Consider the following 14228-nt stretch of genomic DNA (forward strand, 5'->3'; position numbering starts at 1 on the left):
TATTTAAATGATCAGTACTGCTGTAGTTTGTGCAAAACTTCTTTGTTCAATGTGATAATTTACACTGTGCACCTGACACCAGCTGCAACAACAGTAAATATTTTTTAAAGGGTGGGGAGAACAATTGGACATCTCAACATATAACCGTGTCCTCTGAATAGGAGCTTAGTATTGCTGCTTTGAAAAGGTTAAAATGATGAACGTTAAAATAAAGAAACCACTCCAGGATATGTTGAACATCAACATCTGCGCCTGTGACAGCTGTTGCTGAAGGGATTATGTTTTGGGGTTGTCACTACATATGTTGATCCTATTCTTGTGAACGCCTTGAGGAACTTCATCAAGTTTGGCGCAAATGTCCACTTGGACTCACATTGAACTGATAAGATTTTGGAGCCAAAAGGTCACTGTGACCTCACAAAACATGTTTTTGGCCATGATTCAAGAATTCATAGACTTATTATGGCAAAATTTCACACAAACGTGTGCTAGGATCAAACGATGAAGGGATGACATTTTATATCGAAGAGGTCATCTTCACGGTGACGTCACAATGTTCTGCAAAAACACTTTTTGGCCCTCATTAAACACCATAACTCGGAAACAGAAGGGAAGACATTTGGTTAAGATAGTGAATTGGCGACACTAATCTTGGGTGCCCACCCTGAAACTGCTGATTGTATAGATCTGTGCTGCTGGTTTGTAGATGTGTGAAGCATCCATGTTTACAATATCTAGCTTCTTTGCAGCAACACACATGTTTGAAGCATTATCTACTGTCACGGATACATATGAGTCTGGACAGACATGGATGTAAACTGCAACATAACTGGTTTGTGGAGGCATACAACTAGGTGGTGATTATTTAATTTTTTTCAAACGATATTTTAAGGAAAACTACACCCATTCTCAAAATTCATATGTGTTATTACTACAGTCTAAGACAGTCCAAAAATATTAGAAAAAAAGAACAACTCTCATATCCAAAAACTAGAGTGCTAAAACTCAAATTTGTGATGTCAAAAGTCTGGAGTTGCTCCAAAGACAATGAATTGAGAAAGATGTTAGAGATGACGTTAAGAGCACCCAGGGCAGTGTTCTGTGTATTTGGGTACATTTTTTTGTTTCAGAACTGAGAATACTACACTAGAATGAAGATCATTTGTGTACAAAAAAGACACCAAACATTCTGTAGGTCCACAACATTCAATTCAATTCAATTCAATTTTATTTATAAAGCCCAATATCACAAATCACAGTTTGCCTCACAGGGCTTTACAGCATACGACATCCCTCTGTCCTTATGACCCTCACAGCGGATAAGGAAAAACTCCCCAAAAACCCTTTAACGGGGAAAAAAAACGGTAGAAACCTCAGGAAGAGCAACTGAGGAGGGATCCCTCTTCCAGGACGGACAGACGTGCAATAGATGTCGTACAGAACAGATCAGCATAATAAATTAACAGTAATCCGTATGACACAATGAGACAGAGAGAGAGAGAGAGAGAGAGATGCAGGTAATGACAGTAACTTACAACAACATTATTGAAAGTAATAATATTATAGTTCTGGCTACTGTGGTACAATATGTTGAAAGTATGTATTAATATCTGGCAGTATAATTCATGTGTGACAATAGTCATATGTGTATAATAACAGTAGAAGACTCATCCATTGCCTATGGAGCAGCTCCAGACCTTATACTCCATGACATCACAAGTACTAGATTGACATCTTTGGTTTCTGGCTTTGAGAGAGTAGCTCATGCTCACAAATATTGATTGAACTTTCCTAGACCATAGAAATAACAGGTGGTGTTCCCATGTAATAGAGAAATAATAGAGAATCAATTCATGTCATTTGTGCTAACCACAGACATATGCAGTATATGGTCTATGATACAAACCAGTGCAAAACAGTGGCAGCAATGACTTACTAAAAAAAAAGAAGGTAATTTTTCTGAAGAGACTCTTAAAAGTGACTTTTTCTTCCAGATTTGTCCTTTAGTGTGGTGATAAGAATGGAAATAGCCAGTTCAGTTCCACCTCTGGTTGATAGTGCCCTTAGCTCATAATAATAGCACGTGAAAAATACCATTAATGGTATAATACATGAGAGGAACAGAGTCCTATTGGCAGGTGTGGGCTCGCTAAGATGAGGTAGCCAGACTGCCATCTAACCCACGTTACATACCAAGCGAGGACTAACTGGAAAAGCAGGAAATAGAAATGAAGCATCTCACTTGTCTTTTACTCTTCGGTAACCGGGAAGTGAAACCCCAAATATTGGCAAGCAACAGCTGTGAAAGCTGTTTACTATCTTTTTTCTGCACTGAGACCGCCGGTCACACCAAACGGCTGCGTAGAGGATGTGGGAAGTGTACGGGAGATGTTTTACAGCCAGCTGACCGCGAGAGAACAACCTGTCAAGCCTGTCAGATAATGTATGGAAGCCGAGGAGGGGCAGCACGGTTCCCACGCCTGATGGTCTCTATACAACCAGCCTGCTTTTTAATCCACAGTCGGACCGCATTTGCTCTGGAGGAATTACAGCCACCGCTTCTTTTGTTTCGTCAAACTGGCGCAAACTAGCCAAGACTTAGACTGGAAGTTAAGTTTTTTTCCTTGTAAACAACGCTAGTAAACGAGTAGCCTACTCGCTAACCAGGTGGACACACAAACGCTGAGACTGTCCATGTGAACTCGAGGACTGGGAGACAAATGTAACCACCGTGGGTAGATACAGGACCGCAGGAACTATACAGCCAACTGTTTTGTTACTGTTATTGTACAAGTGAAATTTTTGGCGTGATAATACACCCTTTTACAACTGAATAGTTTACATTTATTAATTTATGCCAATAGGATGATTGTTATAACCTCACTGCAAAAACCAGAATGAAGGTGCTGTATTATTACCTGGACGCGGACTTTGAAAAACTACATACCGGAAGTCTAATGTGTTGTCATTGTGTGCGGTTTGACTACATGCTGATCGGATCACATATCTATCCCAAAGCTGTCCACTTCTTCCTCCTTCCTAACTAAATGATTATGGAGCTCGTGCAGTGTCCCGACAGCATACACGGCGCGTCTCTCCGTTTCAGCGCACCCAGAGTCTGCAGGTAGCCCGGCAGGTGGCTCAGCAGCATGCAGTCTGATGTGGAGTACAGCCCGGTGGGAGAGGGGCTGGGGATGCGGGACTACTGGTTCTATGTGTGGCTGCGGAGGGCGGCGGTGATAGCGGCTCATGTCACCGGCCTGGGCCTGACCCTCATCATCTCCCTGCTGTCCAGACCCGGAACCAGTGAGTGATACATGATGTTTGGATAAACACCACCGCAGACCCTAACACGTCTTTATTACTCATATTTATTCTCCAAAAGAGAACAACATTTTCATTAAATCTGCCATAGTTCGGAGGAATGATTTGTTAAAGCTCGAGTAATTCATTGCTTTATGTTTGTGTTATAATGTGAATAAATTAAATTGAAAATAGCCTAATTCATTTTTTAATTTATGAAAAAGACCACGAGCCTAATTTAAAATGTGTAACAAGGGCCTTTAAGATTAATGCAGTTTTATTTGTTTAGTTTTTTTCTCCCTGATATTTTTTTAATATAGCCATAGATTTTGGGTCGGTTGCAGAGGACACAATCCCCTCAATATTTAGAACATATGCACTTGTCCTACCCACAGTAAAAACATGAAAATAACAGATGACTCATATTACAACACAATTAAAGATATTTACACCATAAATTGATGCAGAAAAATGCACAAATTGGTGCATGAATATTAACAAGAATGCAGAAAATTAAGTGTTTAAAGCTCAAAAATTGCCTAAATCCCTATCCGCTGAAAGGGTCCAAGGACAGAGGGATGTTGTATTCTGTAAAGCCTTTATGAATAAAATTGAACTGAATCCCCCATTTCATATGTCCCTTCCTAATGTTTAAACAAAACCTACACCCCTGATTTTTAATATTAGAAACTTACAAATTAAACAGCTGAAAAGTAATCAATAAATAAAGTAATGAACTATTATGTATTCTCCTCCTAATAACTACCTCAACAAATTTTAGAGTGTTACTGGATCAGTGTTTGTGATATTTAACACTTAATAGGATATTTACTAAAGGTGTAAATCTCTTCAATGTTACTCTGAAGACTTACTGTGTAATGTTTCTATTGCCCTCTATTTGGGTCGCAAATTTTGATTATTCAGTTACCAGTACATCTCTGGATTTTTTGCTAGACTCTTTGTGCCATTTCTAAAATGTCTAATGATAAATGCCAACTGTTAAATTTGGAAAAAGTGATGAAACAGCTTCTTAAACTGTCACGCTTGAGAAGCATGTTCATTTCTGTCACTTGGGTAGAGCACAAACTATTGTCTGATTTAGTGTGCAGCCAATGTTAAATGTACTCCTGCTGTTTCCTTCAGCTGTGTTATCAGGTTCATTTGATAATCATTGTGGTAATCAGTTTGCATGCAAGCAATAGAAACTGGATACAGCAAGCAAAGGTTATAACAGGCCCTACTGAGGCCTCACTGATTGCTCAGATCTAGAAACATTATTAGTTTTGTGATCACTCAGCCGTTTTGTCATTAATGAACTCCCAACTTTCAATGTTTTTCTTTTGCATAGTTTTGAATTGTAAGATGCTCACTGGTGTTTCTCTGCTTTCCAGGTCTGTTTTCTTGGCATCCAGTGTGTATGTCTGTTGCAGTAAGTTTGCATATAACACACACACACACACACACACACACACACACACACAATACAAAGTCTTATCTTCTCATCAGTAATCCAGATCTGATAATGTGTTCAGTTTGTCTTAGCTCGCATGCAGTTGGCTGCACATTTTTTCACTGTAGCTAAACCTGTCAGTGTTTTGAAGTTAGTGTGTAGCTTTTATCAGTCTGTCTGACAGTTCCTGTTCAACCAAACACTTTTAAGGTTGTGCACTTGGGTCTTTCTTCTTCACAAGTTCCAACCTACCCTGCAGACAAAATGACAAAATGCTTAGACAAACACCATAGTTTTTATCTCATACTTACATCATTTTCTCATAATCGCAAGAAGAAAATACCCATGCCAGGAGAGACAGGACCTGACATGAGTTTATTGGCTTTTATTTCCTCCTTAATTAGACATATGCAGGCACATAAATACCATTGATTTATGTAGATCAATTATCAGTGGGAATGGCACATTGATTAACATATTACTACAAGCAGCGTTTACAGTAATGTGTTTAAAACTGATAAAATATAGGTTATAGGTTGACCATCATCAAATAAGACTACAGTATATGATTTCAAGAGTGCATGAGTTGAATATTAACTCTCCTGTAAACATTCAGCATACCTTTACCCTCACACCTTCCAGTCTTTTGTGTCTCCATCTTCTTTCCACTGTGAATAATAGATAGGAGGGGTTGGGAGGAGGGAATGCTAACACTGAACAACTGTGTTGCATCACTGCGCCGGCTATTGTGTTACAAAGTGACCTAGAACATGTTAGAGAGGACAGCTTGCAGGTAGACGTGGGGTTTTCTCTGTCACGGCTCATGGCTGTACAGCAGTGATGATTGGAAACGATGCGTCATCACAGTGTGTCAGTCGTGATAACTTACTGTACAAACATCGTGCCTCTCCTGTCAGAAACAGCTCTTCCCTTTGAGCTGAATGTCTTTGATCGATGTGAAGATTTTCATCCTCAGAAATTAATTCAAAGCACATTCAACAGAAGCCTGTTTATGACTCACTGCTCACTTTGTTAACCAACAAACCCCACACACACACACACACACACACACACAGTTTGCTTATGTCACTTTTGGTGACATTACATCGATTTGCATTTATTTTTGCATTTATTTACTTATTTACCTAGCCCAACCCTAACCCTAGCAACTACTTGCCTAACCACTACTATAACCTTAACCTAACCCTAACCTCAACTACTGACCCAAAAATCAGCTTTTTCCAAACTAGGCACAGAGCTTTTGTTCATTACTTTTTAGTCACCTGAAATTAAGAATTGTTGTGTTTTAGTTACCTTAGAATGAACCCTTAATATCTACATACAGACTAGGTCCTCTTCCTCTGAGTCCGCCATGTTGTTCTACAATAGCAAAGAATGGACAAACCACACACTGGCTCGAGGTATTGCCATTTGTATTTTTGCATCAGCCACAGTAGTTCACATGGGAGAAGTTTCAGTTGGTTGCAGTCTGCAACCTCACAGCTAGATGCCACTAAATCCTACACGCTTGTTTTTTAAATGGTCTAAAGTGTGTCCCCAAAGAGCAAATAAGTTAGGCACGTACACACACACACACACACACACACTCTCTTTAGCCCCTTTTATGCAGCCTGTTTAAGGCAGGAATTTCATGCTTATATTCTGCCTCGCCGTTCTTTATAGAGGGTACGATCGCAGCACCTTTAAGCCAGCAGTGGAGGTAGTAGCAGCGCCAAATTGATGTCCGTGTTAAAGGAACAGCCGGCAGGAGAGGACCATGGGTGGGACAGGTGTGATGTTTTGGTGGTGTGTTATGCATGTGACCAACTGGGAGTGATTTAAAAAGTAGCTGATAGCAGTTATCAGCTAACTCATGGAAGAAAAGCAACTGCAAAAATGTTTGCTAATTAGGTAAACAATGAGGTCTGGAGCTCCTTGCTTTCCGAGCAGAGGATGAGATCAGCCGCCATATAACAGAGACGGTAAATTAATGTTATTGCCATGTTTATGCCATTATTATTGTTTACAAACAGTGCTGACAAATATGTTATATGTCACACCAGAGGCCAACGCTGTTGTGTTACACGTCATGCCCGCCACGCCCTTTTTTTGCTCCTGTGATGCTGGCATGCTGTCTAAAATTACACAGGAGAGCGACGATGCCAGCTTTCTTTGGTTCTGTGTGGAAAAAGCAAAGGCGGCGTGGAGAAGGGACTTCGTAGCGTCCCTATAGTGCGATCTCTGTGTAAAAAAGGCCGGTCTCTCACTGGGGTCAGACTTTATTTAAATCATAAGTGTTGCTTAAGTCTGGTCCACAATGTTTGTTTTCCAAAGTTTTATTCACTAGCTGCCTTTTTTAATAAGAAAATGTTTTTTGATTGATATTGAAACACACCTACCATAGGCTGTTGCTTTGACAAGGAGTTATGCAGCAGTCAAGCGTGAAACAATGCAAACCAGTCGAGCAGACTTACTGTGCAACATAGTCATTACAGCTCAATTGTGCAATGCCTTGACGGTCTCATAGTGACAGAGTGGTGACTGCCCACTACAAATGTTACTGCAAAAGGGGGAAGAAAACACCTTAAAGCTGGGGTAGGCAGTTTAATTTTGTCTGTGTCTTAAGAGAACACTTCGCCTCTGCACCTTTGCTTTGCTCTATTTTTAGGCTTTAGAAAACGTAGCCCGTGAAAGGCCCTCCATGTTGAAAACATTCTAGCTAAAACGAAACCCCGCCCACTGATCGGGGTTTGATTGGTTGTTTTCTTGATTCCTGCAAATGCCATTAGGAGCACCGGGAGGAGGCAGAGGAGCATGATTATTTTCAGAGTTTATCTGCCTCATGTACTACTGTCAGAATATAGTGACAGTTATAAATTATAACGTGTTGTCATATTTCCTACGAAAAGGTTACCTACTGTAGCTTTAATTAACACATTTTTGTCTTTCGTCTCCTTCTGCAGTACTGCCTGTGTATGACTGAAGGCATCCTCCTCTTCTCGGCTGAAGGATCCCCCTTTTGCTTCAAATCTCGGAAGGGTAAACTCCGTCTCCACTGGTTTTGTCAGGGTCTGGTCCTGATAGCTGCTGCCACTGGGCTGGGCTTCATGGTTGCCAGCAAGAACGTGTCCGAGATTCCCCACCTGGTCAGCTGGCACAGTCTGCTGGGCATCTGCACCTTGGCTGCCACCGTGCTCCAAGTGGGTTGCGGTATCTGTGTGAAGTTCCCAAAGCTGCTGCGTCTTTCCTCCTCTCCACCGAGGCTGAAGCTGTACCACGCCACCTGTGGTCTAGTGGTCTACCTGCTGGCCACAGTGACCGTAGTCTCGGCCATGTTCTCAGATTGGTTCCAGGCCACGGTGAAAGGCACAGCCTGGTGGGCTTTCCTCCTGCTGCCCCTCTTCCCCGCCCTGGTGGTGATGAACCAGATCACTAATGCCTACCTGCCCCGCAAGAAGATCACCAGCTAGGAAACACATAGCACAAGCAGATTTGCTTTATTCACTTGGTGGTCATTTTGGATTTACATTTTGCACAGAAGCTCAGAGAATCAGATGGAAGCAAGAGTACCCCGCTAAAACATTGACGAGACAACAACTAAAGCAAACAGCTTGCTGGTCGTCCCACAGACTGTGAAAACATGGGTGTCTGTCTTTCACTGCAAGTATCTGAAGAGAAGTTTGGTAGCCTGGACTTTACTGCTTGCCAAGATCTTTGTCAGTAGGTGGAGCCAGAAATTCTTCATTTGGCAAAAGGCCAGAGTCTGAAGGAAACTGAGATTAGACATGCAAAAACACCATATTTGATTTTGATAATCTGTGTTTACTAACATTAAGTCTGTACCCTCAAATCAAATGATTTCTTTGTGCACTCAGATTAATTTCTCTGATACCTCAAGGACTCAGCAATTCACAGTTTTCTTAAAGCCAGCATCTAGTGGCCAGTAGAAGAACTGCAACTTAAAACACTTTGACTTTGGCATCTTTGGCATCCTCAAGCTCTGACTCCTGCTGAAATAATAAACTGTCAAAGAATCTGATGACACTATGCATATGTGGGCTATCATGCCAAGTGTACATGCTTGGAACTGAAAATGTACTGGAGGCAATCCCATAGCTGGAGCTGGCTGACACCTAAACGTCTTTCATCTGTTGCATCCCCAGAGGAATATTTTCACTTGGTATGTAATGAAAACAAAAGTCGCAAAGATAGTGTATATAGACTGGTTTCTGAGTGGATCTGAAGCACCTACTGCTGTTTGTGTGAGGACACAGCCTTAGTGATGAAGGTGCTGTGGATTGTTGCACCAGCCTGTAAATTCTATTTATTTATTCATTTATGATATTTTTGTGTTGTGTCTGTCTTTGTTGCTTAGAGGTGCTACATGTAGCATTTTAGCATTAAAATTTCATCAATAAGTATTTCCTAATATTCCCTCCAGGATGTTGCGATGACAATAATTTGTGCAAACTCAGCCAATCCCTGTGATTCTGCACAATCTGTCAATTTTATTCAACCACTGCAACTTTACTGCTTAAACAGGTAAAATCTCATTTAAGTTGCGTGCAGTGTATTGATGGCTTTCTGTTTATCGTGACACTAGCTCACTGCTGCAGGACTGGAGCTCTGTGCCTGGGACCGAGTCCCACACACACAGTGACAGAGCCAACAGTTCACACAACTAACGTTATCCAATGTCCAATAACAGGTTTAACTACAAAGGTTAGGAGTCAGAGGTTAACTGCTGCTGCGGGGCTTCTATGCAAAGGGCAAAATATGACGAGTTGTGATGAGATCATAATGTGCTGTGGTAGTTTGTACTAACAGGGCAGAGAGTGCAGGAAGAGAGCGGCTCACGGAGACAGTTGACAATCAGCTGTTGCAAACCTTTGCCAAATTCCGGAGGAACTTAATATTAAAATTGAATCAAATGACGACACGTAAAGTGGAAGTGGTCACTCGCAGCTGGTGAATACAGTGGAGCATTTAGCGGCTAAAGCAGGATATTTTTTTTCAGGAGTTGTTGGTGACCAAACCAGAGCTAAAAGGAGAGTGAATAGTGGAGTCATCAGATGGACACAAACACCACTCCAAATGAATGCTTATGTTGCTCTTTGATACAACTGTTCGCTAACACATTAGCCATAATGTTGCTGCAGAGTGCTTCTGTTCCTTATTGGCCACAAAAATTAATCAATTCAAATTTAGTAGAGCAGAGAGAGCCACAGGGATGTCGAGACAGCACTACAATGGTTGTAAACAAATGAGATCATTGTATTGTTAATATTGTTTTTTAGGGACAATGGCATGGCTGGATAGGTAGCTAGTCTTGTTAAACATACTGTCAAAATACATTTACTGTTTTTCAACTATATACAGTGTTACTGACTGTGAATCTTGCTAGCATAACATTAGCTCTCTGGCTCATAGCTGAGCAAACACAGCTGGCACTGGAAGTTAATTTGACGTCAGAAAGATGTCAAACTCTTACGTCCGACAGACTTTAAATTATGGTTGGAATGAAAATTGGATTGATGATATTTTTTACTGTCTAATGACATTAGAATTTCATATTGTGTGGACATTAACAGTATGACGTATCGCAGATGTTGGGTTTTAGTCTCCATACCTCATAACTAAATGTGGATATTCTACTTCAAACTGATGTTAGCATTAGACGTTGCTCTGACATTGAGTTCTGGTTACCTGATGTCACAACTTAAATTCAACCAAATATCAACGGCTAATGACGTTGTTGGCCAGCTGTGAAAGGTTCTCCCATTGCCAAGTCGTATTTAAGGTTTGTCATATTTACTGGAGTAGTTGAACGTTTCCATTGCATATGAAACTTATGGGATACCAGGGAAACTGAGTTATGGCTCTTTAAAAACTTTAGATTTTGATTGTAAAATAAGTGGTCTTCGAAAAACATCAGCTTTAGCATCATCATTGGTGTTAGGAAATGGTTTTCTCGATGATGCCTCATTTGATTATAAAAATGCTAGCATTGCTAACCTAACTGACTCCTGAAAATCTACATGTAGCACCTCTAGTTCTGTCACTATGAACATGTGACCCCTTTCTGTCTTTTAAGTGGTTGTTTGTTAGCCATGCTCTCTGTGTTTTGTTTGCTTTTATAATCAATGGGAAAAATGAACATGCACTCACTCACGTGTTGCTTTGTCATACAAGGCCAAAGGCACAAGCTTTCTTCTAGCAAATATGTCATCAATCAGTTCCTCCAGGAACCGTACTAAAATAAACCAATCCCCTATCAGAAGACCTGAAAACTGAGCCAATCCCTGCACTTTTCCATCCAATTCAGAACGATTGTTAAGAGCCAAGGTCAATAAATCTCAACTTGGTCTCAACAACCTGGCCTCCTCTAAATCTCACCAAACTACTAATACATTTCTACCAATCTACAACTATTTTTACCAACAAACTAACCATTTGATACTCTATATGGAGCTTGTTGGGAAGGATACACAGCACGGGAGGAAGCACGACCTTACAGGCCAAATTCAGGGCAAATAAAAGTCTGAAGCGGGTAGTTTTCTAGAAAAGCAGCTGCAGTTTGTGTTATTTTAAGCTGCAATAATCAGGACAACACTCGGTGAGACCCTGGTGAGACAGATGAATGTGGACCTATTAAACCTGATGCACAAAGACCTATTGGATGTACTGATCCTCCAGCACCTTGCCTCAACCTCTTTTTATTAGTCACTGCTAGGCAGCTTATGCAAATATAAATCCGTAGTGGTGTTTCCTTTTTGACATAATACTAAGTCGATTATAAATCATTGGATGGCCCTCAGACTGCAAGCAGTGATATCGACTGTGTCGTGAAAGCTGAAGTAGGTAACTGTTATAAAAATAACTTTTTGTGATATTTGCTGAAACTGTCACTGTATCCTGACAGTAGTACATTAGATATTGTGTGAAAACAAAATCTGGTTCCTCTGGGTCCTCCTAGTGCTGCTAATGGCCTTTGCAAGAATCCACTGCACCTGAACCAAAACAACAAATCAGAGCCAGGGGAAGTCATTAATCCAGCTGTTGATCATGTCAACCACTGCTTGTGCACAGGATGTTTAGCCAACAACAGCGCACAGAGCAAAGACAAGTAAAAATTACAAGACCATTGACTAAAAGCCTGCTTTCACTTCCACTGAAGATCAACAGTCTTCTTCTCTTTACTCGTATTTGCCATGCTGTCGTTTGCAAAGGAGGAATGGGCAGTTTTTTCATTGCTCGTGGCTGTTTCTCAGCCATTGTGTATGCAGTGCTCCTTCTGAAGATATGCACTGAAGTGGGAGCATAGTCTCCTTTGCTCTGATTGGTTGTTTTCGTTCAAGTGTGTTAGATTCTTGAAAATGCCATTAGGAGCACTAGGAGGGGCCATAAGAACCAGATTTTTTACACATTAATTGTTTAGTACGACTGTATTACTGCAATGGTCTTCTAGGACTTTCAAAACAAGCTGCCACACTGCCTGTCAGGATATAGTGACAGTTTCATCAAATATAACAAAAGCTATTTTTTAAATAAAAGTTACCTACTACAGCTTTAATATGAGATACTGAAAGATAAGTCAACACATCTTTGTCCTCCAAAAGCACTCATCAGATGTAGATTGCACTTAATGCTGGGAAATTGTAAGAAAACCAGGAAATAATACACCTTCCATGAGTTCATTTGCAGACTGGGTTTGACCTTTTAGCTGTATTTCATGAAAATCAGGGTTTCTACTGATAAGTTGAAGATTTTTTTTCTCAACTTTTTTCTTTCCTGCTTTTGTTAGCAATTTTCTATGTGATTTATGAAAACATGTACTGCAATAAATGTACAAAAGTATAAGTACTTTGCCTTGATGAGGGAGTGGAAATCATAATTCCAGATTTAGTGTGAATTTTGTAACTTCTTTACCTTTTTTGGTCCTACTGAGCACAACTCGCTCACAAATAAACGTGTTCTGTGTTCAACGTGCTACTCAAGTCTTTGCATTACGAGTCTGTTCAGAGTGTTAATGAGGTAATCAGAATGTAAGTTGTAGGTTTATATTTATCCAATCCTTGTCAGCAGGTTGCTGCCTGTGAACCTTCTGTAATAAACAAATATCTACATTTGAATTTGTAGTGTTTGTTTTTATCTCTAATGAGGCAAAGCCACCCTTAAATACCTTTTTTTTTTTTTTTTAAACTGGTGACAAACCATTTCATGTTTCAGACTGCAGAAAACTACATCAGAGGAGAAATAACTTTCTTGAGCTGTCATTTTCACAATCAAAGATTTCCAGCATAGAAGAGTGATACCAGCCTCTACCCCTTCAGTAGTGGAAAACAACCTAGAATGCAATGCAGCCTTACGTTACTTTTATGCTTCAAAAATCCAAGGATAAGTCTACCAATATTCTATGTATTTTTCTTATCTTTTACAAACAAGTAGCAACCTCCGGGGCTAAAAAAATGAAGCCAACGCAGAGTGCAAAAATGCTGCAGTTCCTCTAATGGCCACTTGAGGCCAGCTCCAAGAGCGAGTCAACCCCCATAGACCCCCATGTTAGAATGCCCAACTTTACAACTGAAATAAACATGTTTACAACCTCGTACAAAAAACTGTTTTGATCTCTGTAATTCATTTCCTCATCCATGACAGTTGTATGGTGGATGGATATTTATATAACACATCCGTTTACATTTTATTAAAGCTTAAAGTTATGTGTAATTAGAGTGTGGCCGCTTTAAGTGACAGGTGGGTGAAGTCTGTTGACAAGTCGCTACCACAGCGACAATGTTGGTTAGATAATGCAACCATGGAGTAACCCCAGATTCACAGAATATAGGCTTAACCGTATCTGTTGCTATTTCAGTGTGTTTTCAACTCATGAAAGCTAGTTGTGACGTTTTGGTGGTCTAAAAAGTCTTGTTCAGAGCTTGGTTGGACCCAAAGACCCCCTACGGAATTGGATGTTCAGTTTTTCTGTTAGGTACATTTTGTTTAATGGTTTGAAGCCATTTTTGCTTGCAAAAATTAGCATTAGCAGTATAACAGTTAACCATAGCTGTAAATGCATCGTGCTAACCAAGCTAGCAGCTAACGTTAGGTCACCTCCACCCTCTTGGACAAGAGGGCGACGGCCAAAATGCCAAACTCAAGGCTTCAAAACAGGAGTCCACAAACCAGTGGGTGATGTCACAGTGGCTATGTCCATCATTTTTTCCAGTCTATGTTTACAAATCACATGAAAAGACCCAAATCAATAATGAATGTATTTGCTGACAAGTATTTGCTGTGTATCAAAGCCTAAAATATCTTCTTCCTTTGTACCATAGAGCGCCGTTGTTGTCCAAAAACTATTAAAAACTCATCAAATCCTTCATTACCATGAACACGCACACTGTCGTTTATTTTGACTCAGTCCCACATACACTGCCTTGTTGCACAAAAATACTCAGTAGAACAGTGATTGTTG

The 14228-nt window shown here is 40.4% G+C and overlaps 1 protein-coding gene across 1 annotated transcript; it reads left to right on the forward strand.

Moving 5' to 3' along the window:
- Nucleotides 1-2216: 2216 nt before the first annotated feature.
- Nucleotides 2217-12885, forward strand: cyb561d1 (cytochrome b561 family, member D1). The gene is made up of 3 exons (XM_033626653.2): nucleotides 2217-3306; nucleotides 4695-4732; nucleotides 7717-12885. The coding sequence occupies exons 1-3, from the start codon at nucleotides 3150-3152 to the stop codon at nucleotides 8221-8223; spliced, it is 702 nt and encodes a 233-aa protein (XP_033482544.2). The 5' UTR covers nucleotides 2217-3149; the 3' UTR covers nucleotides 8224-12885.
- Nucleotides 12886-14228: the final 1343 nt, after the last annotated feature.

This window comes from Epinephelus lanceolatus, chromosome 1, assembly GCF_041903045.1.
Source record: "Epinephelus lanceolatus isolate andai-2023 chromosome 1, ASM4190304v1, whole genome shotgun sequence".
In the NCBI taxonomy this organism is placed as follows: Eukaryota; Metazoa; Chordata; class Actinopteri; order Perciformes; family Serranidae; genus Epinephelus; species Epinephelus lanceolatus.

Excerpts from the sequence above, each read along its gene's own strand:
- cyb561d1 (XM_033626653.2), top strand. The coding sequence starts at position 3,150 with ATGCAGTCTGATGTGGAGTACAGCCCGGTGGGAGAGGGGCTGGGGATG. Across the intron at positions 3,307-4,694 it reads GCTGTCCAGACCCGGAACCA|GTCTGTTTTCTTGGCATCCA; the intron begins GTGAGTGATACA and ends TCTGCTTTCCAG. Across the intron at positions 4,733-7,716 it reads CAGTGTGTATGTCTGTTGCA|TACTGCCTGTGTATGACTGA; the intron begins GTAAGTTTGCAT and ends CTCCTTCTGCAG.